The following is a 25,012-nucleotide window of genomic DNA, read 5'->3' on the forward strand; positions in this document are numbered from 1 at the left end:
TTAGGTAATAGGTTGGACTTGATGATAGCTCAGCCCCAGTAAGGAGGCTCAGCCAGCACCCGTGGATGAGATTGGAGGAGTCATCAATTCTGGTCCTAACAACCGGGGGGCCACCAGGCCCCCCCAGCCTTTGTTGTCACCACCACCATCACCCAGGGTGCACCATGGGCACTCACCAGTGATGAGAGGAGGATCCCTCAGCCCAGATGGGCTCAACTTAGGGCTTCTGCCTTTCCTGGTGGGGATTAAAAAGGGGAGTGGGTGGGGAGGGCCAAGTGGCCACACCTGGGGTGGGAGGAGACTCCAACAGAGCCCAGGTGCTGTGGGATTTGAGGGGGAAAAGAGGGAAAATGGGGCAGGTGAGGGACTTTTAGGGTTTCAGGTAATGAGAGGACTAGAGGGAATGGAAAAAAAGATAGAAATGGGTAGCTTCAGATTGGATGTTAGGAAGCAATTCTTCCCCAGGAGGATGGTGAGACACTGGAATGGTTTGCCCAGGGAGGTGGTGGAAGCCTCATCCCTGGGAGTTTTTCAGGCCAGGCTGGATGTGGCTCTGTGCAACCTGCTGTGGTGTGAGGTGTCCCTGGCCATGGCAGGGGGGTTGGAACTGGCTGATCCTTGAGGTTCCCTCCAACCCCAACAATTCTATGATTCTAAAATAATGTTGCAGTTTAGGCTGAATGTTAGGAAGAAATTCTTCACAGAAAGAGTGATTGGCCATTGGGATGTACTGCCCAGGGAGGTGGTGGAGTCCCCATCCCTGGAAGTGTTTAAAATAAGAGTGGATGAAGCACTTGGTGCCATGGTTTAGTTGATCAGATGGTGCTGGGTGATAGGTTGGACTTGATGATCTTGAAGGTCTTTTCCAACCTGTTGATTCTGTGATTCTGATCTCTGAGGTCTTTTCCAACCTGGTTGATTCAATGATTCTATTAGCTATGATCAGGACCAACCTTCACCAGGACTAGTTGCTGCAGTGGGAAATCACAGCTCCAACAGCAGCAGCATGACAATGAATTCTCAACTATTTATGAAAAAAGCTCCACAATCCCTCCAAACTAAATCCAAGTCAACCATCTCATTGGCAAGAAGTGGATACATTAAGCACCATTCTTACATATTATTGGTGTTCAGTTAAATGCATCCTCCCTAATCATGTTAGCACTTCTTAACATTCAAGAGGATTAATTTTTTCCCACTGAGGCTTGTGAAGCATTATCTGCAGCAGATCATATTAGAAGGGACAGGAGTGAATGTTAAGGCACTGGATTTCAAATAATTTACAAAACTCATTAACATTCCAAAGATGCAAAGTGGGTATCCCTGTGATGGGCTTCTGCAAATCTGGAGAGCTGATCTGCAGCCCCCCTGGGAATACTTGCAGCACAAAGGCAGTTCTGCAGCTGGAAGCAGAAAAGCTCAGTGAAAGATCTGCTTTGCAAACTGAAATCTATCATTAGCTTGTGTCTTTCAGCAGAAGCTTGCTCAATACAATCCAAGTGAGCCCAGGAAAGCAGAAGAGACTGCTATGCTTGATTTTAGCTGGTGTTAGTTATGCATGGGAATTACAAGCAGAGCAGTAAGTAAAACCTGTGGTGATAGCAATACAGAATGAACACAGAGGATAGGAAAATACATTTTTCCTCTCCACTGAGACAACTCAGAGAATGATTTTTCTCAAAATGGATACTTTAATGCTCTCTTTACTGTCTCATCCCCCCAAGTGCTGCTAACAGAAGAGCAAAGTTTGAGAAATACTATTTTCTATTAGACCAGTAGATGGAACTGGAAAGAAAACAGATGCTGGTTTGCACTGAAAGACTTTTCTGTTGTAATTACCTACACTCTCTTGATTGCAAGAGGGACATAGATCTGTTGGAACAGGTCCAGAGAAGCGCCACAAAGATGATCCAGGGGCTGGAACACCTCTGCCGTGAGGATAGGCTGAGGGAACCCAGAATTGGTCAGTCTGGAGAAGAGAAGACTCTGGGTGAACCTTAAAACTGCCTTCAATAGCTGAAGGGATCCTACAGGAAGGCTGCAGAGGGACTTTTTACAAGAGTGTCCAACCATAGGACAAGGGGAAATGGATTTCAGTTGAAGGAGTACAGGTTTAGATTGGATCTTAGGAAGAAATGCTTCACTGCAAGGGGGGCAAGAGTCTGGAATGGATTGTCCAGAGAGGCTGTGGATGCCTCCTCCCTGCAGGCGTTCAAGGCCATGTTGGACGTGGCCTTGAATAACCTGGGCTGGTTGAGGGGTGACCCTGCCCATGGCAGGGAGGTTGGATTAGATGATCTCTAAGGTCTCTTCCAGCCTAAGCCCTTCTGTGATTCTATGAGGATTCCATGAAATAGAAGATATTACTGATCACCATGGATCCTGCTTTTATTAAAGCCATCACAGCTGTAACAGATTAGTCCAGTTACTTCAGGGACATCCAAGCTTTGCCCACATCCAGCCTTTACTTTTGTTTTCAGAGATGTCTCATGGATCACAGTATCATAGAATCATAGAATTGTGAGGGTTGGAAGGGGCCTCAAGGATCATCCAGTTCAAACCCCCTGCCATGGCCAGGGACACCTCACAGTACATTAGAGGTTGGAAGGGACCTCCAGAGATCATCCTGTCCAATCCCCCTCCCAAAGCAGGATCACCCAGGGCAGTCTGCACAGGAATGCATCCAGGTGGGCTTGGAAAGGCTCCAGAGAAGGAGACTCCACAGCCTCTCTGGGCAGCCTGCTCCAGGCCTCTGGCACCCTCACACCAAAGAAGTTTCTCCTCATGTTGAGCTGAAACCTTCTCTCTTCAAGTTTGTATCCATTGTTCCTTGTCTGATTGCTGTGCACCACCCAAAAGAGCTTGGCCCCCTCCACTTGACACCCACCCCTCAGCTATTGATAGACATTGATCAGATGCCCTCTCAGCCTTCTCTTCTCCAGCCTGAACAGCCCCAGGGCTCTCAGTCTCTCTTCATAAGGGAGGTGCTCAAGTCCCCTAATGTATGTGCTACAGGTTTTGTCACCTGGTGCTTCAGCCCAACCTGCCACACAAGGTGGTTCAAACTGGTATGGCTCAGGTTTTGATCTACAACACAGGAGTCACAGTTCCTTAATCCATGAGGCTGGCATGCATTATACTGAAAAAACCCAAACATTTGTAGCAGTGATTACAGAAGCCAAGAGGCCTATAAAATGCTGACTCTGGGTGTGTAGGGGCTGGCAGTCTGTGCAGGAAAAAGGCATGTGTGAGGTCTCTAGATACAAATATAGGCATCAAGGGAGGCACACAGCACAGGCTGAACCAAGCAAGTGTGCAAAGACAGAGATCCACTCTCCTGTGCCATCTAGGCCCTCTTACAGACATATCTATCTCCAGAGCTCTGCTCTTCTTTATCATTCATTCAACACCCTTCTGTTGGCTTCCTGTAATTAGGCTGCTGAGCTGCTCTCCCCAATTCTTGGATCTAAATTCAGCCTCAAGTTGAAAGTGCAAAGAAATGAACTTAAACGTCACAAAAGAAGAAAAGCAGAGCTGGAGTGCTCAGGATAGCTGAAGATAGCATTCACTGACCCACAAATCCACTCTTGACTGCAGGGGCCTTACACCAGCATGCGTGCATACTGCACACAATTTGGTATAGATATAGGAAAGTAAATGATGTAGGGAAAAATAGATAAATCTGCACTATAATCCAAAGTCTGGACTAAAAGAGGCAAAGTTTGTCATATTTCTTTCTGGAATGAGTTCCTTACAGTAGTTGAACTAAGGAACAAAAAAAAAGCAATGGCAACAACAACAACCAGTTGGTAATAGGAGTGACATCAAAAAACTGAGCAGAGATGTAGGAAGGAATGAGGAAAAAAAGGTTGTAAGGAATGATGAATTGTAATCCAAAACCAAGAGATAAAAACTGCCAGTGAATGGCTTAAGGAAAGGCAAAGCTTCACCAGAGCTGGGATAAAGGAAGATTATTTTAGCACATGAATTATGGCTCGATTGACAGTCTCTGTAGAGACTCAGAGGAGGTGTTACCAAGCCCCTTCAGTTCTGTATTCCAACACTCCTCAAAATACACTGTTGGGCTTCTGAGACCACCCTCTGAGCATCTGCACACTCATGGGGGTACTGCACCTAGCACACTGGGTCCAAATCTTGAGGCAGGTGCCCAGGTAAAGTGGCAAGCAGGAAGAATTACTGGAAGAAGATGCTGTAACAGGAGGCAAAGGCATTGCATTCACTCACAGAAAGCGACTCCTAAAAATGTGCCAGGTAAAATAAAAATGGGGAATGCCATTAAAAAATGATTTCATATCACTATGTCTACATTCATAGATAAAACAGGGTAGCCTCACAGTTTGATTCCCCATGAGTGTGTAGAAGCATGGCCTCAAGCAAAGCCCAGATGAAACTCCCTAAGAAAAGGCAATGATTCCAGAAATGACTGACTCTTCCTATCAGCTGCAGCATCCTTGCTACCTGGTTTCACCACTTACAGAGTAGTTTCCCAGTGTTTTGGTGTGGCACATTAGTAAGACCTACATCAACAGTTCAGGCCCTTGTTCAGAGCTTCAGAGCACAAACTCACCTGCTCCTGGGTCATCTTCTGCAGCTCTGTCTCCCAGGCTGCCCGGTCATCGTCCAGGTGGTAGGAAGCAGGCGGGGTGAGTCCACGCAGGATCAGGGGGTCACGGTCGTGGCAGAGGGCTGTCAGATGTCCAATGTACAACTTCAACTTGCTGCGATTCTGATCAAGTTCTAAGAGGGGCTGAATTATCTGAAACAGGAGAACAGAAACAGTGAGGCACAGCCAGAGACCCAAGCCATGGTGAAGGCAAAGCTCAACCCCTCAGCTACAGCGTTGTGCAGCTGCATGCTGGAAGACACCTGAACACCCTCTTTCCATTGCCCCCATAGTCCTCTCCAGCAGCCCAGCAACCATCCAGCTGAAGCAGAAAGAAATCGACTGCACTAGGGGTGGGGGATATGGTGATGGTAGCTGTTTTGATTAATGTTTGATGATATGGGTGAAAAATGGAACAGGATTAAGTTGAATACATTAACAGTACTGATTACCCAGCAGTGCTTCTGCCACCTAGTTCAAGCCCCTGCTTTAAGGAAAGCAGTTTTCCTTGTCAAAGGTGTGTGTCCACAACTGAGGCAAGAGCAATGCAGATACTAACTAATATTGCCAATGAACATTTTCACTGTAACTTCAGTGTGCAATACACATATCCTGAAGAGGATAGTTTCAAATGATGGTGTTTGTCTCTGTGATGAAGAACGTGGATAGAGACATATTTGACACACAAATATGCCACTCAGATCTTAAGATTTCAGTTTTCTATCATGTTTCTACCATTGAGATGTAGTTCTACAGTTTCAAAAGGGCAATGATCTTAATTTGTTATCCCAGTCAGATTCAACACAACAGTCTAAGAAAAGCAAATCAAAGGACTTCAGTGTCGTGATTTTAGGGAGCAGACAGAAGCTCTTTTGCCCCTCCCCAAAGGAGTGAAAGAAAATGCTCCACACAGGCTTGGAAAGGGTTGGAAGTTTCAATGGAAGTGCTGTTCACAGCTATGTACAACAGGACAAAAACATGGAAAGCACCCCAAAATGCACAACAGCTCATATGCAGCCTCAGCCCAGCTCTCCAGCCTGGGCTTCTCCAAAATCTCACTACTGGAAGGCCATCACCTTCCAAACCTTTCCCCCAACCAGGTCTCAATACCCCGGGCCTCAAAGCCCCCTTCCCCCCAGTAGCTCCCTACCCAAATGATGCAGTACAAATTAGCTCTGCCAAGGCTGAAGCCAGGCCACAAACCTCCCCCACAAGAGGTAAGGTCTGGCTGGGAGCAGAGAGAAGAAGAAAAGGGCAGAAGCTGACTCTGCAGCCATTGTGTATAGGGAAGGGAGATGCAGGCTGATGGGAATGAAATAGCAAAAGCTTGCACTTTCTGGTGTCCACTTCCATGGCTGGGTCCCTGGAGGACTGTACTCTGTGGTCAAGAGCTCCAATCTTAAACCCATAACATTCAGCAAGTACTATTTTATTTCATTATCCTTTACCCATGTCAGTTTAATCCTTGTTCCTCATTGCAATCCACACTGGAGCCATCCAGTTTCTATAAACAGTATTTGAAGAGCCATTTTTCACTAAAATATAAAGCTCAAGTGCATAAATACATAAGAGGAATGCCTCACTGTGCCCTCTCACAAGGACACTGCTTCATCTTGTCCTAGGTGCCTGTGGGTGTATCAGCCCAGGAATACAAAACTGCATGTTTGCAGCTGATGAAAACCCAAGGGAAAACTGAGCTTAGTGCCTCCACGCCAGAAAGTGAGGTGCTAAGGCAGGCACTGATGTGCACCAGCTAGGAGATCTGGAAAGCCTTGTGACAATACTGACAGCTTGTCTTTGTGTTCCCAGGCAGGGGCTGCAACTGCTGTTTGTTAGCAGGCTGGGGACATCTTTTTAGTAGGACACCTCTGACCCTCCTGAATTAGGAGTGAGATAATCTCCGAGTCAACAGGAACAGGGTGCTGGCACTGCTTTCAATACAGAGCCTGTCTCTGAGCCCTTTTAATAAGGCTGTCAGGGCTCACTTGTTTTGCTTCTAACACTGTTCTGCACAGATTCATTTCTGCAGAGTAAGAGGATCTGAGAGTCAGGGCTAAGCAGCTAACCAACATCAGGCTCCTTGTCCTGCAGAGCCTACACCAAACATCACCAGGGTGCCAGCAGCTATGAAAAGCCACATGGCAGCCATGGTAGAAAGGGCAGACAAGAAACCTGCAGAGAATCATAGAACTGTCAGGGCTGGAAGGGACCTCAAGCATCATCCAGTTCCAACCCCCCTGCCGTGGGCAGGAACACCTCACACTACAGCAGGTTGCTCGCAGCCACATCCAGCCTGGCCTTAAGAACCTCCAGGGATGAGGCTTCTACCAAAGTGAGCTCAGGTGCTTTGTTGAAAGCTCTACTGCTGTGTGCCACCCCAGAGCAACATCTGTCTGCAGATATAAACACACATAAAAATCATGGCTTGATGTCTCAAGGCAGCAGGCTGCAGCAGGCAGATCTGCTTCTGAAGAGAAGAATGCAATGAAATTTAGGGTTATACTGAATCTGAACTGCAATATGGCATGAAATAGTTTGGTCACAACTTTAAAAACTATTATTTTATAAACAATCAGTAGCCAGAGTCTCACAAGTAGCTCTTCAATCAGTGTTCCAGCTGCCTTGAGCTCGTTTCAGATCCCACAGTCCATTGAATATCCATCAGATGAGGGAGGCACATCCAGGTGGGTGCTGAAGATGCTGGGCCCTGCAAGTCCCCTGCTCTTGCTCTGGGCTGCTGCACTGTAATAAGAAGTGATGCTAAGAGCTATCCTGGGGGTGGTTAGTGAGATGGGGTTGGAGCTTCATGTTGGTGCTGCCTTGTGATGGATCTTCACCTAAGTAACCACGGGGCAGACAGAAATCAGAGCTGTGTGATATGCTGGGTTAGGAACTGAATGGAGGGCTGAGCCCAGAAGGTGTTGGTGAATGATGCCACATCCAGCTGGCAGCCAGGCACCAGTGGTGTCCCCCAGGGATCTGTGCTGGGCCCCATCCTGTTCATCTTTATTGATGATCGGGATGAGGGGATGGAGTCCATCATCAGTAAGGGTGCAGATGACAGCAAGCTGGGGGCAGGAGTTGATCTGTTAGAGTTGATCCGTTAGAGGAGAGCTCTGCAGAGGGACCTGGACAGGCTGGACAGATGGGAAGGGTCCAAGGGCAGGAGATTGAACACATCCAAGTGCCGGGTGCTGCACATTGGCCACAGCAACCCCAGGCAGTGCTACAGGCTGGGGTCAGAGTGGCTGGAGAGCAGCCAGGCAGAGAGGGACCTGGGGGTGCTGGTCGATGGTAGGCTGAACATGAGCCAGCAGTGTGCCCAGGTGGCCAAGAAGGCCAATGGCATCCTGGCCTGCATCAGGAACAGTGTGGCCAGCAGGAGCAGGGAGGTCATTCTGCCCTGTGCTCAGCACTGGCTAGGCCACACCTTGAGTCCTGTGTCCAGTTCTGGGCCCCTCAGTTTAGGAAAGATGTTGAGCTGCTGGAAGGTGTCCAGAGAAGGGCAACAAAGCTGGGGAGGGGTCTGGAGCACAGCCCTGTGAGGAGAGGCTAAGGGAGCTGGGGTTGCTTAGCCTGGAGAAGAGGAGGCTCAGGGAAGACCTTCTTTCTCTCTACAACTACCTGAAGGGAGGTGTTCAAGAGGGGATTGGATGTGGCACTTGATGCCATGGTTTAGTTGTCAGGAGGTGTTGGGTGACAGGTTGGACTTGCTGATCTTTGAGGTCTTTTCCAACCTGATTGATTCTATGATTCTATGATTTCCTTGGCTATTTGCAGGGACTTGTAGTTCCTATTAGAGCAGGAGCTCCAGGTGCTGTGTTTTGGGAAGCTCAAAGAGTGGCTCAAGTGTCTTGGCTGGTGTGTCACAGGATTGTTTCAGTTGGAAAAGACCTATAAGATCATCAAGTCCAACCATTCTCTAACTCTACCAAGTCTGATGCTAAACCACGTCCCTCAGCACCACATCCCTGCCTCTTTGAAATAGCTCCAGGGATGTGTTTTTTGTGAACAGAAACCTTCCCCAAAGCAGAGAGAGCAGAGCTGTCTGGTGAGTAACAGCCAAAGGTTTGCACCAAACAGTCGAATTTGATTTCTCATGCACAAGTCCCCTTCTGCAGCACGTCCCTGCTGTACCCTTCCCCCTTACCTCAGGCTGGAAACAGGCCAAATGAGGCGTGTGAAAGTTCTTAACTAGCAGCCCTCCCGAAGCCCTTAGCAGAGCAATCATTCCTCTCACTTGGGATCCATTAAAGCCTGCCAGTCAAGTGGGAAGTGCCCTTCCTATCTGCCTTCCTGCCATATCTAATTGGAGCTAGCCACTTAGCAGGAGGCACCGTGCTTCCCACACAGCAGAGCTGCCACTGCCTTATCTCAAGAGGGTGGAAGAGCGTTTGCTAAGTGCGAAGGCAGGGCATGCTGGATTCACAGACACCATCCAGCTCTCAGGATCAGTTCAGAGCTGCAGAGCTTTCTAAGAAAACAAGGGGGAAACAGACCCAACCCAGGAATATTTCCTAAAGCAGCCCTGATTCATTAATTGCCCTGATAGGTTTAGGCCATCCTCATCAATGCATGGAATGAAGCCTGCTTAATGTACCCTGAAGCTGAGAATATGGTTAATGGAGAGTTAAGTTTGACACTAAAAAAGGCAATCAATGCACCTCTGAAGCAGGAACATGAAATGCCTGACAAATGTCTGCCACAAACCCAAACCACCTCTCCCAGCTGATAAAGCAATTTGGGAACATATTCCAAAACAAATTCGACTGGGAAACAACACATTCAGGTATTTTGAGGGTTCACAGACTGCTTTTCTTTATCTTTGAGCAGGACAAAGGTGAATCTAACTAACTGCACTTCTTCAAGTCACTGGTGCAGAACAAAGAGAAGCTTTAGACTGCCATCAGTGCTGCTCCTGCAGTGGTAGGCTCACTGCTGCTGCACAATGCTCAGCTGAAACACAGCAACTGTTTAAAAGCTTTTTAGTGTAAGATTCTGCTGATAGCATGATAGCCCAGGAACATTTGCAGAATCACAGAACCACAGACAACATCCAGCTGGAAGAGACCTCCAAGCTCATCCAGTCCAACCCTCGACCCAGCACTGCAGGGTCAACACCAAACCATGTCCCTTAGCACCAGCTCCACACACTGCTGAAACACCTCCAGGGATGGGGACTCCAGCACTGCCCTGGGCAGACCATTCCAGTGTCTGAGAACCCTCTCTGGGAAGAAATATTTCCCAGCATCCAGCCTGAACCTCCCCTGGCAAAGCTTGGAACCATTTCCTCTGCTCCTGTCTCTTGCCACCGAGGAGCAGAGGCTGCCCCCTCCTCGCTCCAACCTCCCTTCAGGGAGCTGTAGAGAGCAGTGAGGTCTCCTCTCAGCCTCCTCTTCTCCACACTGAACATCCCCAGCTCCTTCTGCCTCTCCTCACAGGGCAGGTGCCCTAGGTCCTTCTCCAGCCTCATTGACCTTCTCTGGACATAACCCAGAAAATCAATGTCACTCTTGTTGTGAAGGGCCCAGAACTGAACACAAGGAAATGTGAAATCCTCATAGAACGTATCCATTTGTACTGGAGTATGTAGTCCTAACAGAATGCATCTACTGTATCAACTAATACTCATTAATGCGTAAACTGTGGGCTTGAGAAAGAAGAGCGAGCTGGTTTGGGCTGACTCTCTGGCCAGCTTGTCTCATCATCTGTATCAGGTAGCCCCCAGAACATGCACAAGGAAGAAGTTCAGCTAAAATCCAGAAGGGTTGGGGGAGATCATGGGTGGGGAGCATCAAGAACAGTGTGTCCAGCACATCTAGGGAGGTTCCTCTCCCCCTCTACTCTGCTCTGCTGAGACCACAGCTGCAATCCTGTGTCCAGTTTGGGGCTCCCTAGCTCAAGAGAGACAGAGAGCTGCTGGAGAGAGTCCAACAGAGAGCCATGAGGATGCTTAGGGGACTTGAGCATCTCCCCTGTGAAGAGAGACTGAGAGCCCTGGGGCTGTTTAGTCTGGAGAAGAGAAGGCTGAGAGGGGATCTGATCAATGCCTATCAATAGCTGAGGGGTGGGTGTCAAGTGGAGGGGGCCAAGCTCTTTTGGGTGGTGCACAGTAGTAAGACAAGGACCAATGGATACAAACTTGAAGAGAGAAGGTTTCAGCTCAACATGAGGAGAAACATCTTTGGTGTGAGGGTGCCAGAGCCCTGGAGCAGGCTGCCCAGAGAGGTTGTGGAGTCTCCTTCTCTGGAGACTTTTCAAACCCACCTGGATGCATTGCTGTGCAGACTGCCCTGGGTGATGTTGCTCTGTCAGGGGGGTTGGACTTGATGATCTCTGGAGGTCCCTTCTAACCTCTAATGTTCTATGATTCTATGATGAAGACTCTGAAGGACCACCAGAGGACCCCTGCAGTCCACAATGAGAGTACCTGAAGGAGATTCACACGTGGGATGAGTTCCCAGAACTCATATGAATATGTTATTAATTTCCTAGAAGAATGCTGGTGTAACCATATATTCTTTGAATGTTACTGGCTGGAGTACACCTACGTGGAGTGATCCCCTAGGTGTCCAGCATCAAGTTCCATAAAGAAATGCCTGCTCTCTACCACCTCATGGGTTGTTGGGAGCTGCTTTGCCACAGCCGGTAAAGCTGCATTTAGAACAGAATAGAATAGAATAGAATAGACCAGGTTGGAAGAGACCTTCAAGATCATCGTGTCCAACCTATCATCCAACACCACCTAATCAACTAACCCATGGCATCAAGCACCCTGTGAAGTTTCCTCCTGAACACCTCCAGTGATAGTGACTCCACCACCTCCCTGGGCAGCCCATTCCAATGGGCAATCTCTCTGTGTAGAACTTCTTCCTAACATCCAGCCTGAACCTCCCCTGGTGCAGCCTGAGACTGTGTCCTCTTGTTCTGGTGCTGGTTGCCTGGGAGAAGAGACCAACCTCTGCCTGTCTACAACCCCCCCTCAGGCAGTTGTAGAGAGCAATAAGGTCACCCCTGAGCCTCCTCTTCTCCAGGCTAAGCTACCCCAGCTCCCTCAGCCTCTCCTCACAGGGCTGTGTTCCAAGCCCCTCACCAACTTTGTTGCCCTTCTCTGGACTTGCTCCAGCAAGTCAACCTCCTTCCTAAACTGAGGAGCCCAGAACTGGACACAGGACTCGAGGTGTGACCTAACCAGTGCAGTGTACAGGGCAGAATGACCTCCCTGCCTGGGGTTGCTGTGGCCAATGTGCAGCACCTGGCACTTGGATGTGTTCAATCTCCTGCCCTTGGACTCTGCCCATCTGTCCAGCCTGTTGAGGTCCCTCTGCAGAGCCTCTCTACCCTCCAGCAGATCAACTCCTGCCCCCAGCTTGGTGTCGTCAGCAAATTTACTGCTGATGGACTCAATGCCCTCATCCAGATCATCAATAAAGATGTTAAAGAGCATGGGGCCCAGCACTGATCCCTGGGGGACTCCACTACTGACTGGCCGCCAGCTGGCTGTGGCACCATTCACCACCACAGAGAGATGAGAAAGGATACTTGCTGCTGAATGAGAGCTCTTTGGTTACTTTTACTGTGAAAGATGAATGCATTTCCCATAGAGACACCTGTGGTGCTTAAAGAGTTTGATCAGTCTCTGATGCAAACATGCAAACCCACCCAGGTGTGTACAGCAGAAAGAAAAGCAGAGGATGGATGGTGTAAGTGCAGCAGCATTCACCTGAGGCTAATGCCAGCTTGGCTATCCACAGATGTCTGCAGAATGATTTCAATCAATGTGTCATCAGACTCATTCATCACCACCACCAGCTTTGGATTACAGGTTCTCCAGGTAGAAGGGCTAATGACCTGGTCACCTTTCTCCTTGCCAATATTCCTTTCTCCTCTGAAGTAAGCAACCACTTTATTTTTGCAGAACCAAGTAATTAACTTGATTCATTTCAGAGAATGCCTTCTAAATTTCTACTCAGCAATATGTCTGCAGCTCCCATTTTGAAGAAAGCCTTAGATGCACACCTAAACCAAGTCTGACATCCTGGTGGGAGTCTGTTGCAGACCACCCAGCCAGGATGAGGAGGCAGATGAATTATTCTACAAGCAACTGGAGGCTGTCTCAAGATCATCAGATCTTGTCCTTGTGGGTGACTTCAACCTGCCAGATATCTGCTGGGAACTTAATTCAGCAGAGAGGAGGCAGTCCAGAAGATTCCTGGAGCGAATAGAGGACAGCTTCCTGAGGCTGTTAAGTGAGCCTAGCAGGGGCCAGGCTCTGCTTGACCTGCTGCTCTCCAATAGGGAAGGGCTGGTGGGGGATGTGACCGTGGGAGGCTGCCTAGGGTGCAGTGACCACGAGATAGTGAAGTTTTCAACATGCAGGGGGATTGGGAGGAGCACCAACAGAACCTTCACCTTGGACTGCAGGAGGGCAAACTTCAGCCTCTTTAAGAAACTTATTTGTAAAGCTCCCTGGGTATCAACCCTCAGGAACCGAGGGGTCCAGGAGGATTGGAGCTGCTTCATGCAGGAGCTCTTGAAGGCACAGGAACTGGCAGTGCCCATGTGCTGAAAGATGAACCCAGGGGAAGGCTCTGGGCCTGGATGAGCAAGCAGCTCCTGGAGGATTGAAGGGGAAAAAAGAGGCTGTGTCACCTTTGGAAGGAGGGGAAGGCTTCTCCAGGTATGTTCAAGGAAGCTGTTAGATTATGTAGGAATAAAATGAGAGAGGCAAAGGCCCAGTGGGAACTGAAGCTGAACACCTCTGTGAGAGACAACAAAAAGCATTGTTACAAATATATCAACACTAAAAAGAGGGCAAGAAGAACCTGCACTCCTTACTGGACCTGGAGGGGAACACTGTGACTGAAGATGAGGAAAGGGCTGAGGTCCTGAACACCTTCTTTGCCTCAATGTTTAACAGCAAGGCAGGAGGAGCTCAGGAAGAGTGGCCCTGTACTCTGCACTGGTTAGGCCACACCTTGAGTCCTGTGTCCAGTTCTGGGCCCTGTTCTGGAGGTGAGGAGAAAGTTCTTCACTGAGAGAGTCGTTCATCATTGGAATGTGCTGCCCAGGGAGGTGGTGGAGTCACCATCCCTGGAGGTGCTCAAGAGGGGATTGGATGTGGCACTTGGTGCCATGGTTTAGTCACGAGGTCTGTGGTGACAGGTTGGACTCAATGATCTTTGAGGTCTCTTCCAACCATGGTGATACTGTGATACTGTGGATGAGACGCTCAACAGGAGCCAGCAGTGAGCACTTGCAGCCCAGAGAGCCAAGCAGAGCCTGCGCTGCAGCATGAGAAGTGTGGCCAGCAGTAGGCAGAGGTGATTCTCCTCCTCTACTCCACTTTGGTGAGTCCCCACCTGGAGCACTGTGTCCAGTTCTGGAGCCTTTGTTACAGGAAAGATCTGGAGGTGCTGGAAGGTGTCCAGAGAAGGGCCATGAGGATGAGCAGAGGGCTGCAGCTGCTCTGCTATGGAGGCAGACTTGAGGGAGTTGGGGTTGTGCAGTCTGGAGAGAAGAAGGCTCAGAGGAGATCTTCTTGTGGCATTCCAGTATCTGAAAGGGGCTATAGGAAAGCTAGGGAGGGACTTTTTAGGGTGTCAGGGAGTGATAGGGCTGGGGGAATAGAGCAAAACTAGAAATGGAGAGATTCAGATTGGATGTTAGGAAGTTCTTTCCCCTGAGGGTGGTGAGAGACTGGCACAGGTTGCCCAGGGAGGTGGTGGAAGCCTCATCCCTGGAGGTTTTGAAGGCCAGGCTGGATGTGGCTCTGGGCAACCTGCTGTAGTGTGAGGTGTCCCTGGCCATGGCAGGGGGGTTGGCACTGGCTGATCCTTGAGGTCCCTTCCAGCCCTGACAAGTCCATGATTCCATGTGGTTCAGCAGGCTTTTCTCAGCTTGCCCATAAATCTCTAAATATTTGAGAAAATCTCTAGGAGAACAATTATTGTAAAGACAAAAATAAACTAAAACTGACAGCTAATCTGGGTCAAAGTAAATAATGTGAGGTCAAAATGTCACTGTTTTTATAAAAAAAGCTTTTAAAAGGAAGTATAGAAAGAATCTGAAAGCTTCCAGGGATTAACCAATTTGAGAAATGCTGTCTCTTGCTGGCCTGATCTGTGGACCTTGAGTGTGCTTTCCAGATCCTGAAAAGGCAGAACCAGGCACTTCAGAGAAAAACACAACCAAACCCTCAAAACCCCATCAAAGGCCTCCTCAAAACTTGAGACTGGCCATAACAATGATGCTTTGAAAACCAGTTAAATGGAGGCAGCCCTTTATCTGCCCTCCATCACAACTTTCACATCAGCCTGGGAAATGATTTTGACACTTCGTCACACGTAGATGCAGCTAAGCTACCCAACATTGTCTACCTCCTGAACTACCATAGTATAGTATAGTATAGTATCAGTCAGGGTTGGAAGGGACCACAAGGATCATCTAGTTCCAACCCCCCTGCCATGAGCAGGGACACCACACACTAGATCAGCCTGGCCAGAGCCTCATCCAGCCTGGGCTTAAACACCTCCAGGGACGGGGCCCCAACCACCTCCCTGGACAACCCATTCCAGGACTTCACCACTTCCTCCTCACCTCCAGCCTGAATCTCCCCACCTCCAGCTTCATTCCATTCCCCCTAGTCCTATCACTACCTGAGATCCTGAGAAGTCCCTCCCCAGCCTTCTTGTAGCCCCCTTCAGATACTGGAAGGCCACAATGAGGTCACCTCGGAGCCTTCTCTTCTCCAGATTGAACAGCCCCAGCTCTTTCAGTCTGTCCTCACAGGAGAGGTGCTCCAGCCCTCTGCTCATCCTTGTGGCCCTCGTGTACCATTGCACAGGAGAAGACAGGCTTAAAGTCTGGGTAAATGTATCATGTTTGTCAAGGAGAAATTCTTCCATGCAGGACCTAACCAATCCAATAAAAGATGGGTTGGATCAGAGTGGGTCCTCAGATGCTTCCCTGTATCTGGGTTTCATTATAGATATTAGCAGACAGGAAAATTTTGCCTATGTAGCAAAATGTCTAATATTGGGAGATATGGAAACTAAGATACCAAATGATACAGTCTGGAAGTATTTGCATGGCAAATTGAATTATGACTTCTTGCTCAGAGCGTTTGTGTTTGTTTGGCACCAGGCAGAAGGGTTCAGCTGCAGTCACCTCGCAGCCATTGGATGCTGCGGAGTTTTACGAGGCATGAATTTGGCCCAGAAAGAGCAAAGCTTTCCAGAATTCAGAACAATTTATTGCTGATGTCTTCCCTTCCTTATTTTAAATGGAAACAGAAGAAAGTTCTCAAATAGATTCTGTCTGACCTGGGTTCAGTTCAGCTCAGTTCATTGCTGCACAGAGATACTTGGTTTCTTCAGAAGACCACGAGACACAAGCTCAGAGACAGGCTGAAGCTTCCTGAGATTTGGTTTGAAGACCAAAAAAAACCCCAACCCCCCAGGATTTAAATATAACCTTCCTAATCTTCTCTGGGTAGAACAAAACATCCTGATTTTTTGTTTTCCTGAGCTGGAAGAGATCCTGCCTGTTTTAACAGAACTCTCTTACTCCGTTTGTTTCTGACAGAATCAATTAGGAACTCAGCTTTCTACAGCAAACTCTTTTTGAAACTTTTATACACCATGGACAAATCCCAGAATCGATTCATGGCCTCCAGAGGTCACCCTCTTCACCTGGGGAAAAACCCACAAACAGCTTTAGCATTAGTTCCCCCTCTCTGCTCTGCTCTGCTGAGACCCCACCTGGAGCTCTGTGTCCAGCTCTGGAGCCTCTGTTCCAGGAAGGATCTGGAGGTGCTGGAAGGTGTCCAGAGAAGGGCCATGAGGATGAGCAGAGGGCTGGAGCTGCTCTGCTATAGAGACAGACTGAGAGAGTTGGGGTTGTGCAGGCTGGAGAAGAGAAGGCTCTGAGGAGACCTTCTTGTGGCCTTCCAGGATCTGCAGGGGGCTACAAGAAAGCTGCGGAGGGACTGTTTAGGGTGTCAGGGAGTGATAGGACTGAGGGGAATGGAAAAAAAAAGTGGGTAGATTCAGATTGGATGTTAGGAAGAAGTTGTTGCCCATGAGGGTGGTGAGAGCCTGGCACAGGTTGCCCAGGTAGGTGGTGGAAGCCTCATCCCTGGAGGTGTTTGCAGCCAGGCTGGATGTGGCTGCGAGCAACTTGCTGTGGTGTGAGGTGTCCCTGCCCATGGCAGGGGGGTTGGGACTGGCTGAGCCTTGAGGTCCCTTCCAACCCTGACGGTTCTGTGATTCTGTTTAAATAAAATCTTTTCCTCAAGATGTAGGTGAGGCAAAGAACTGCAGTGGGTTGGTAGAATTCCCAAAGCCCTGAAAATCAGTGAGTAGCTTCAAAATAATTTTCCACTGAACAAACCCAGAAGTGTTTTTTTTTATTTCCATGGCACTGGCACCTTTGGCTCACATGTGCTGTGGAGCAAAAGCTTGCAGGGAATTGTGTGCAGAATGCCATTGCCCAATCCCTGACCCCTAAATGTAACACTCTGCTCATATTGCATCTCTTCTACAACAGTCAGCATGCCTCTGGCTGAGGAAGAGGAGAGAAGTCTGTGGTGTAAGTACAGGATGAGATGAGGCCATGCAACTCCAGATGCTGTTTTCATCTGTCTAAGTCTTCTTTTTCCTCACCATGTCTTAGGCAGCAGCTTAGCTGTGGAGCAAACCAGGATGGAAAAAGAAGAGATCTGCAGAGAATCTAAACCCCTCCACTTTGATATATTAAAATGTCTTTCATTTGGAGATTTTGTTTCTTTAAGTTGTGTTAGTTATCAGGTTAAGGTGTGGACCAATAAATTCAATGACAGCTGTGAAACTGGGTACTTGGACTTAGGATACTGACATTTGGAATGCAATTTCAAACCACAAAGTATCCCTGCAGCAAGTGAAGATTATTTAACAACTCTTTGCAGCTTGCATGTGACACTATGGGTGTAAATAGAATCCTCCTGAGCAAATGTCTGGAGGTGTAGTTAAGGAAGTTTTGATTCCACAGACTTCATTGGGCTTTATGCTGATTCCTTCTCTACAGGAACACAGCACCTTGAGAAAGGTATGAGCAACTTGCTCACAGGATGTTAGGGGTTGGAAGGGATCACAGAAGATCATGAAGTCCAACCCCCTGCCAGAGCAGGGCCGTAGAATCCAGCACAAGTCACACAGGCATGCATCCAGATGGGTCTTGAAAGTCTCCAGAGAAGAGCTTATCAGAGAAGGGACCTTAAAGATCATCTAGCTACAATCCCCCTGCCATGGGCAGGACACCTCCCACTATCCCAGGTTGCTCAAAGCTGCACCCAGCCTGGTCTTAAACACTTCCAGGGATGAGGCATCCACAACTTCCCTGGGCAACCTGTTCCAGTGTCTCACCACCCATCACAGTAAAGAACCTCTTCCTAATGTATAATCTAAATCTATCCTGCTCTGGTTTAAAACCACTGCTCCTTGTCCTGTCACCACATGTCCTTACAGAATGGCCCTCTCCAGCTTTCCTGCAGGATATACTTTTAATCTGTTCAAGCTTTCCAGCAGTTGTTATCTAACAGTGAACAAGAAAGCACACACACACACACACATCCCTTGCCTATTGCTTCTTCCTCTGACAAGGCATAAAAGCAAAGAGGGTCTAATATGGTTTTGTTTGCAAGCAGAACATTGCAGCACAGACCCTGGGAGAGCATCTCCATAGGAACACCTACGTGTCAGTGACCAAGTGCCTCCAGCCTCCCTGCTGCCTGTTACACTGCTAATGGAAGACAGGAGGGATTTCTCAAGTAGTCTGCCACAGAATGCAGTCAGGGCTTTTCCTGCTCAGATGAACTACAACCTCCCTGTCCACTGCTGATAGCAATCATCAGCTCATCCTTCTCTAACACTGTGTCTTCATTGTGCTCTTCCAATTCTCCACCTGGTAGATGACACTTTCAGAGACAATCCAAATGAAGCCAACAAACAACTGGTTTACCTGGCCACAGGAATTCTTTTTAGAGTTGTTTGCTCTATGTTCAAATGCAAAATCTCATTAGCAAATTCAACTATTTATACATATATATGTATCTCTATATATATATCTGTATACAATAGTTCTTGTCTATAGGTTGCATTAAACAATCAGACATAGATGGAGTGCCAGTGGTGAGCCTGCTCTGAGCAAATCCTGACAGTGCCATCAATAATTAAGAACTTTACCAGGCAGGAAAATTAGCATAGAGGTTGGCCACATGCCCTTACCAGTTTTGATTGTTGTCATATTTCTCTTGAGCATATTTTCATAGTTAATATCACAGGCTCACAGGATGTTAGGGGTTGGAAGGGACCTCTGGAGATCTTCCAGTCTAACCCCCCTGCCAGAGCAGGACCAGAGAATCCAGCACAGGTCACACAGGAACACATCCAGACAGGGATGGAAAGGCTCCAGAGAAGGAGACTCCACAACCTCTCTGGGTAGCCTGCTCCAGGGCTCTGGGAGCCTCACAGTCAAGAAGTTTCTCCTCATGTTGAGCTGGAACCTCCTGTGCTGCAGTTTCCATCCAGTGCCCCTTGTCCTATCCCATGGTGCAACTGAGCAGAGGCTGTCTCTGTCCCTTCCTTCCTGAACCCCAGCCCTCAGCTATTGATAGACATTGATCAGATTCCCTCTCAGTCTTCTCCTCTCCAGACTAAACAACCCCAGGGCTCTCAGCCTCTCCTCCCCAGGCAGTGCTGCAGTCCCTTCAGCATCCTTGTAGCCCTCCCTTGGACTCTCTCTGGCAGATCCCTGTCCCTCTGGAACTGGGGAGCCCAGAACTGGATGCAATATTCCAGGTGTGGCCTCACTAGAGCAGAGTAGAGGGGGAAGAGAATATGTTGGAAGGCAAGTTTGGCCTTGATTCTTTCTCCAGTGTTCATCTTCCCCTTCCCTCAGTTTCTTTCCTCCTAACTGACAACTGGAAGGTGCTGGCAGCAACACCCCCATTGGGGTTGCCGCTATTCCTCTTCTGTCTCTGTCCTGTCTGTGAGTGCCAGGGCTTAGCTCTCCTTTCTTTTATGTCACCAACAGTGTATTCATCATTTGCAGAAGCTTTTGGCCTTATATGATTGCAGTCTGAGGTGTCAATGAGTGCTATAAGAAATCTAAATGGCAGATACAGGCCACAGCACGAAGTGCAAGCATCAGCCCTCCTGGAAGTGACCATAAACAAAAATGTCTGAGTACAGAATTCCTACTTGCTACAGAGTCCAAGCCACTAGCAGAAGATCACATTCATCTGCAAATCAAAAGAGAAAATAAGACACAGGCCTGGATTAATCTCATTTGGTAGGAATGAATAATGACCGATTTGCAATTGTTCTGCTGAAAAGCACAAATCTCTACCAACAGCAAGCAGACATCTGGTTTGAATGCTTGAGAATAGAAATGTCTACCAGTGCTCCTCTTTGATCTGCAAGAATAATAGGAAGACAGTGATACAATCCAGTTACACCTCTGTGGCGAGTGCTTAACTCATCCCAGAGCTGCAGAGCCAAAAATTCCATCTGCAAACCCTGGGCTTATCACTCTGGGAGCAGAGAGATGGACGGTGGATCAAGATTGGTTCCTTTGTGCTCCTAGATACAACGTTCTTGGGCAGAGGATATATTCTGCCAACATAAAATACTTATTAAGATAACAAAATAATAGAGTTTGGGCTTGCTTTCTTCCTTTCTTGTCTTTCTTTTTCTTTCTTTCTTTCTCTTCCTTCCTTTCTTCCTTTCTCTCTCTTTTCTTGGTTTCTTTCTTGGTTTCTTTCTTTCTTGGTTTCTTCCTTCTTTCTTTCTTTCTTTTTCTTTTCTTTCTCTTCCTTCCTTTCTTCCTTTCTCTCACTTTTCTTTATTTCTTTCTCTGCCTTCCTTTCTTCCTTTCTCTTTTCTTTCTTTCTCTTCCTTTCTTTCTTTCTCTTCCTTTCTTCCTTCCTTTCTTTCTTTCTTTCTTTCTTTTTCTTTCTTTCTTTCTTTCTTTCTTTCTTTCTTTCTTTCTTTCTTTCTTTCTTTCTTTCTTTCTTTCTTTCTTTCTTTCTTTCTTTCTTTCTTTCTTTCTTTCTCTTTCTTTCTTTCTTTCTTTCTTTCTTTCTTTCTTTCTTTCTTTCTTTCTTTCTTTCTTTCTTTCTTTCTCTCCTTCCTTCCTTCCTTCCTTCCTTCCTTCCTTCCTTCCTTCCCTCCTCCCTTCCTTCCTTCCCTCCTCCCTTCCTTCCTTCCTTCCCTCCTCCCTCCCTTCCTTCCTTTCCTTCCTTCCTTCCTTCCTTCCTTCCTTCCTTCCTTCCTTCCTTCCTTCCTTCCTTCCTTCCTTCCTTCCTTCCTTCCTTCCTTCCCTCCTTCCTTCCTTCCTTCCCTCCTCCCTCCCTTCCTTCCTTCCTTTCCTTCCCTCCTTCCTTCCTTCCTTCCCTCCTCCCTCCCTTCCTTCCTTCCTTTCCTTCCTTCCTTCCTTCCTTCCTTCCTTCCTTCCTTCCTTCCTTCCTTCCTTCCCTCCTCCCTCCCTTCCTTCCTTCCTTCCTTCCTTCCTTCCTTCCTTCCTTCCTTCCTTCCTTCCTTCCTTCCTTCCTTCCTTCCCTCCTCCCTCCCTTCCTTCCTTCCTTTCCTTCCTTCCTTCCTTCCTTCCTTCCTTCCTTCCTTCCTTCCTTCCTTCCTTCCTTCCTTCCTTCCTTCCTTCCTTCCCTCCTCCCTTCCTTCCCTCCTCCCTTCCTTCCCTCCTCCCTCCCTTCCTTCCTTCCCTCCTCCCTCCCTTCCTTCCTTTCCTTCCTTCCTTCCTTCCTTCCCTTCTCTCTTCCTTCCCTTCCTTCCCTCCTCCTTCTTTCCCTTCCTTCCCTCCCTCCTTCCTTCCTTCCTTTCCTCCCTCCCTTCCTTCCTTTCCTTCCTTCCTTCCTTCCTTCCTTCCTTCCTTCCTTCCTTCCTTCCTTCCTTCCTTCCTTCCTTCCTTCCTTCCTTCCTTCCTTCCTTCCTTCCTCCCTCCCTCCCTCCCTTCCTTCCTTTCCTTCCTTCCTCCCATCCTCCCATCCTTCCTTCCTTCCTTCCTTCCTTCCTTCCTTCCTTCCTTCCCAGAAACAGAGAAAGGACCAAGAGAGGCTGCCATCATTTTAAGGACAGTATTCCGGCTGGCTCATCCCAGTCCAACAGTACTTACTGTGCAAAACATTATGTGCTAGTATGGGCACAGAACAAGAGGGAAGGTGGACAGGTACAGTTTCCAAATTGGAATGGTAGAAGATTAGTTATAAACCCAAATACTAAGCATTACTTAAGTTGTTCATTCACACAGAGTCACAGAAACATTCAGGTTGGAAAAGAGCCTCAGGATCACCAAGTCCAACCCAGAACCCTGCTCTACAAGGGTCACCTCTAAACCATAGCCCCAGGCAGCACATCCAAAACACCTTGAAACACAGCCAGGCTTGAGGACTCCACCACCTCCCTGGGCAGCACTTTCCAATCCCTGACCACTCTTGCTGGGAACAAATTCTTCCTACTGTCCAGTCTAACCCTGCCCTGCTGCAGCTTGAGGCTGTTCCCTCTTGTTCTATCACTAATTACTTGGGAGAAGAGACCAGCACCAACCTCTCCACAATCTCTTTTCAGGTAGCTCTAGAGAGCCATGAGGTCTCCCCTCAGATTCTTCTTTTCCACACTAACCATCCCCAGCTCCTTCAGTCACACTCCATCAGATTTCTTCTCCAGGGCCTTCATAGCTTCCTTGCCCTGCTCTGCCTTGGCTCCAGCACCTCCTCATCTCTCTTGTATTGGGGTGCCCAGAACTTGACACAACACTCCACCACGTAGGGATTGTTACACTGTAGTGAGAAGGTCACCACAAAAGGCTCTCCATCATTCAGAGCTGTCAGCTAAAGGAGAAAGGATTACTCTCTGAAGAAAGGCCAAGAGTGAAAAGGCTTGAAAAGAATAGACAGCTAACCCAGGATTTTGAACTGCACTTCCTCAGAACAGCAATTGTCTTTCATGAGCTCTCTGTGTCTCCTTGCCTGGACTCAACGGCTCAGGAGTCTTTCAGTTTCATCATTAAGGAAGCAGGGCTCCAGAAGAGAAGGGATAAAAGCAGTTCCTGTGATCAGCTGGAACAACTGTATTCAAAGTGCTGACCTCCTAACACTTAATTGATTACATCACCTTATTTGACTGCATCATATTAGGGGTCTGACTAAGGCATTGGCCATCTGGAAAGTGGAAGTGAGGAGCCCTGACTGTCACCACTACGACAAAAGTCAGGCCAAGTGGTAATGTTGAAGTAGAGTAAGAGTATTTCATGTAGCTGCCCTCAAGTTTTGCACAGGGTATGGGTCCAAGGCAAACATAAGGTACACTCTGTCACACTGCTCTCACACCTAGGAATGAAGAACTGCAGTGACCATATTAAAACAGATTATTGTATATTACACAATCAGGTGAAGATTTTTAGAGAGGGGTTAGAAATGATGCTTCAGAGGGCAGCAGATGACAGTGAGGAAGCAGCAGCAGCAGCCTAAACAAGCTCTGTTCAGCATGCTGGAATGGCAGCTCCTTTTGAAATATTTTACAAGTGAGTTATTTTCCCTTTCTTGGAGAAGGAGCAGGATCTGGGAAGGCAAAATGAGTAGGATTAATACATTGAGTTAAAATACATAGCTAACATAATTCTGGGAACACATCCCAAATGATGCATTAGAACCACCAGGATGGCACTGCAACAACATTGGTTGAGAATATGGTGCAATAGTGTTCCCCAGCACTTTTCCCAAGCAGAGCTTCCACTGCACAGAAACTTCAGCTCATTTCACAGTTAGAGAATTTGAGAAAGGGAGAAAGAGAACAATAAGTGGTGGGAGACGATGCCAGGAAAGAGTTTAGCTCCTAAACGATGCTCCACTGCTGTGCCCAGTAAATTACACTGCAGCATGAGTCAGGTAGGAGAGTTTGGTGCTTTGGACCATTCTGCATCATCTAACAATTAAAAAGATCTATTTAAAAGGCCTATGAGGTCACAGTGTAATAAGTGGCAATTGAATCACAGAATTGTTAGGGCTGGAAGTGACCTCAAGGATCATCTAGTTCCAATCCCCCTGCCATGGCCAGGGACACCTCACACTACATCAAGTTGCCCAGAGCCACATCCAGCCTGGCCTTCAAAATCTCCAGGGATGAGGCTTCCACCACCTCCCTGGGCAACCTGTGCCAGTCTCTCACCACCCTCATGGGGAACAACTTCTTCCTAACATCCAATCAGAATCTACCCACTTCTGGTTTTTTTTTCCATTCCCCCCAGCCCTATCACTCCCTGACACCCTCAAATGTCCCTCCCCAGCTTTCTTGTAGCCCTCTTCAGATACTGGAAGGTCACAAGAAGGTCTCCTCAGAGCCTTCTCTTCTCCAGACTGAACAACCCCAACTCTCTCAGTCTGTCTCCATAGCAAAGCAGCTCCAGCCCTCTGCTCACCCTTGTGGCCCTTCTCTGCTTAGGAAGGCTAGGAAGGCCTTTTAGGGTGAAAGATGGCATTTACATTGAACTGTAAACTGAAATCTAAACTGCCATTCTCTGAAACTACAGGCAGAGCTCCTATGTTTAGAAACAGTTCTCCATTTCAGGGGACCTCTATCTGATAGTGATGACATGTACAGAAATGGCATCATTAAGTATTAAATTCTATCAGTTCCATAATGGTAGAGGGGGAAAGCCTTAAACCACTAAACATACAAATTATGCAGTTTGCTGCTGTACATATTTTGATGGTCTCTGTTTTATCTTCAGTATTGATCAAAGTCACAGAATCACAGAATGGTTTAGGTTGGAAAGGACCTCAAAGATCATCTGGGCCCCTCAGTTTAAGAAGGACATCGAGACACTTGAACGTGTCTAGAGAAGAGCAACAAGGCTGGGGAGAGGCCTTGAGCACAGCTCTGTGAGGAGAGGCTGAGGGAGCTGGGGTTGCTTAGCCTGGAGAAGAGGAGGCTCAGGGGAGACCTCATTGCTCTCTACAACTCCCTGAAGGGTGGCTATAGCCAGGAGGGAGTTGGTCTCTTCTCTTAAGCAACCAGCACCGGAACAAGAGGACACAGTCTCAAGCTGCACCAGGGGAAGTTTAGGCTTGAGGTGAGGAGAAAGTTCTTCACCGAGAGAGTTGTTAGCCATTGGAATGTGCTGCCAGGGAGGTGGTGGAGTCCCCATCCCTGGAGGTGTTCAAGAGGGGATTGGATGTGGCACTTGGTGCCATGGTCTAGTCAAGAGGTCTGTGGTGACAGGTTGGACTCGATGATCTTTGAGGTCTCTTCCAACCTTGCTGATAATGTGATCTGGTTCCAACCCCCTCGCCATGGGCAGGGACACCTCACGCTAGAGCAGGCACAAGGTGTAATC

General features: G+C 48.0%; 1 protein-coding gene across 16 annotated transcripts in view; it reads right to left on the reverse strand.

Annotated features, from left to right (window-relative positions):
* ERC1 (ELKS/RAB6-interacting/CAST family member 1) overlaps window positions 1–25,012 on the reverse strand; it is a 409,085-nt gene that overhangs the window by 14,426 nt on the left and 369,647 nt on the right. For 13 of the 16 annotated variants that reach the window (XM_054168189.1, XM_054168181.1, XM_054168180.1 and 10 more), the window contains one exon: window positions 4,589–4,777. In XM_054168189.1, the coding sequence (XP_054024164.1) occupies window positions 4,589–4,777 (189 nt within the window). Of the gene's footprint in view, window positions 1–4,588; window positions 4,778–25,012 lie in introns of those variants that run through there. The other 3 variants (XM_054168188.1, XM_054168184.1, XM_054168183.1) reach the window with 1 other exon arrangement.

Source organism: Dryobates pubescens, chromosome 15 (assembly GCF_014839835.1).
Source record: "Dryobates pubescens isolate bDryPub1 chromosome 15, bDryPub1.pri, whole genome shotgun sequence".
In the NCBI taxonomy this organism is placed as follows: Eukaryota; Metazoa; Chordata; class Aves; order Piciformes; family Picidae; genus Dryobates; species Dryobates pubescens.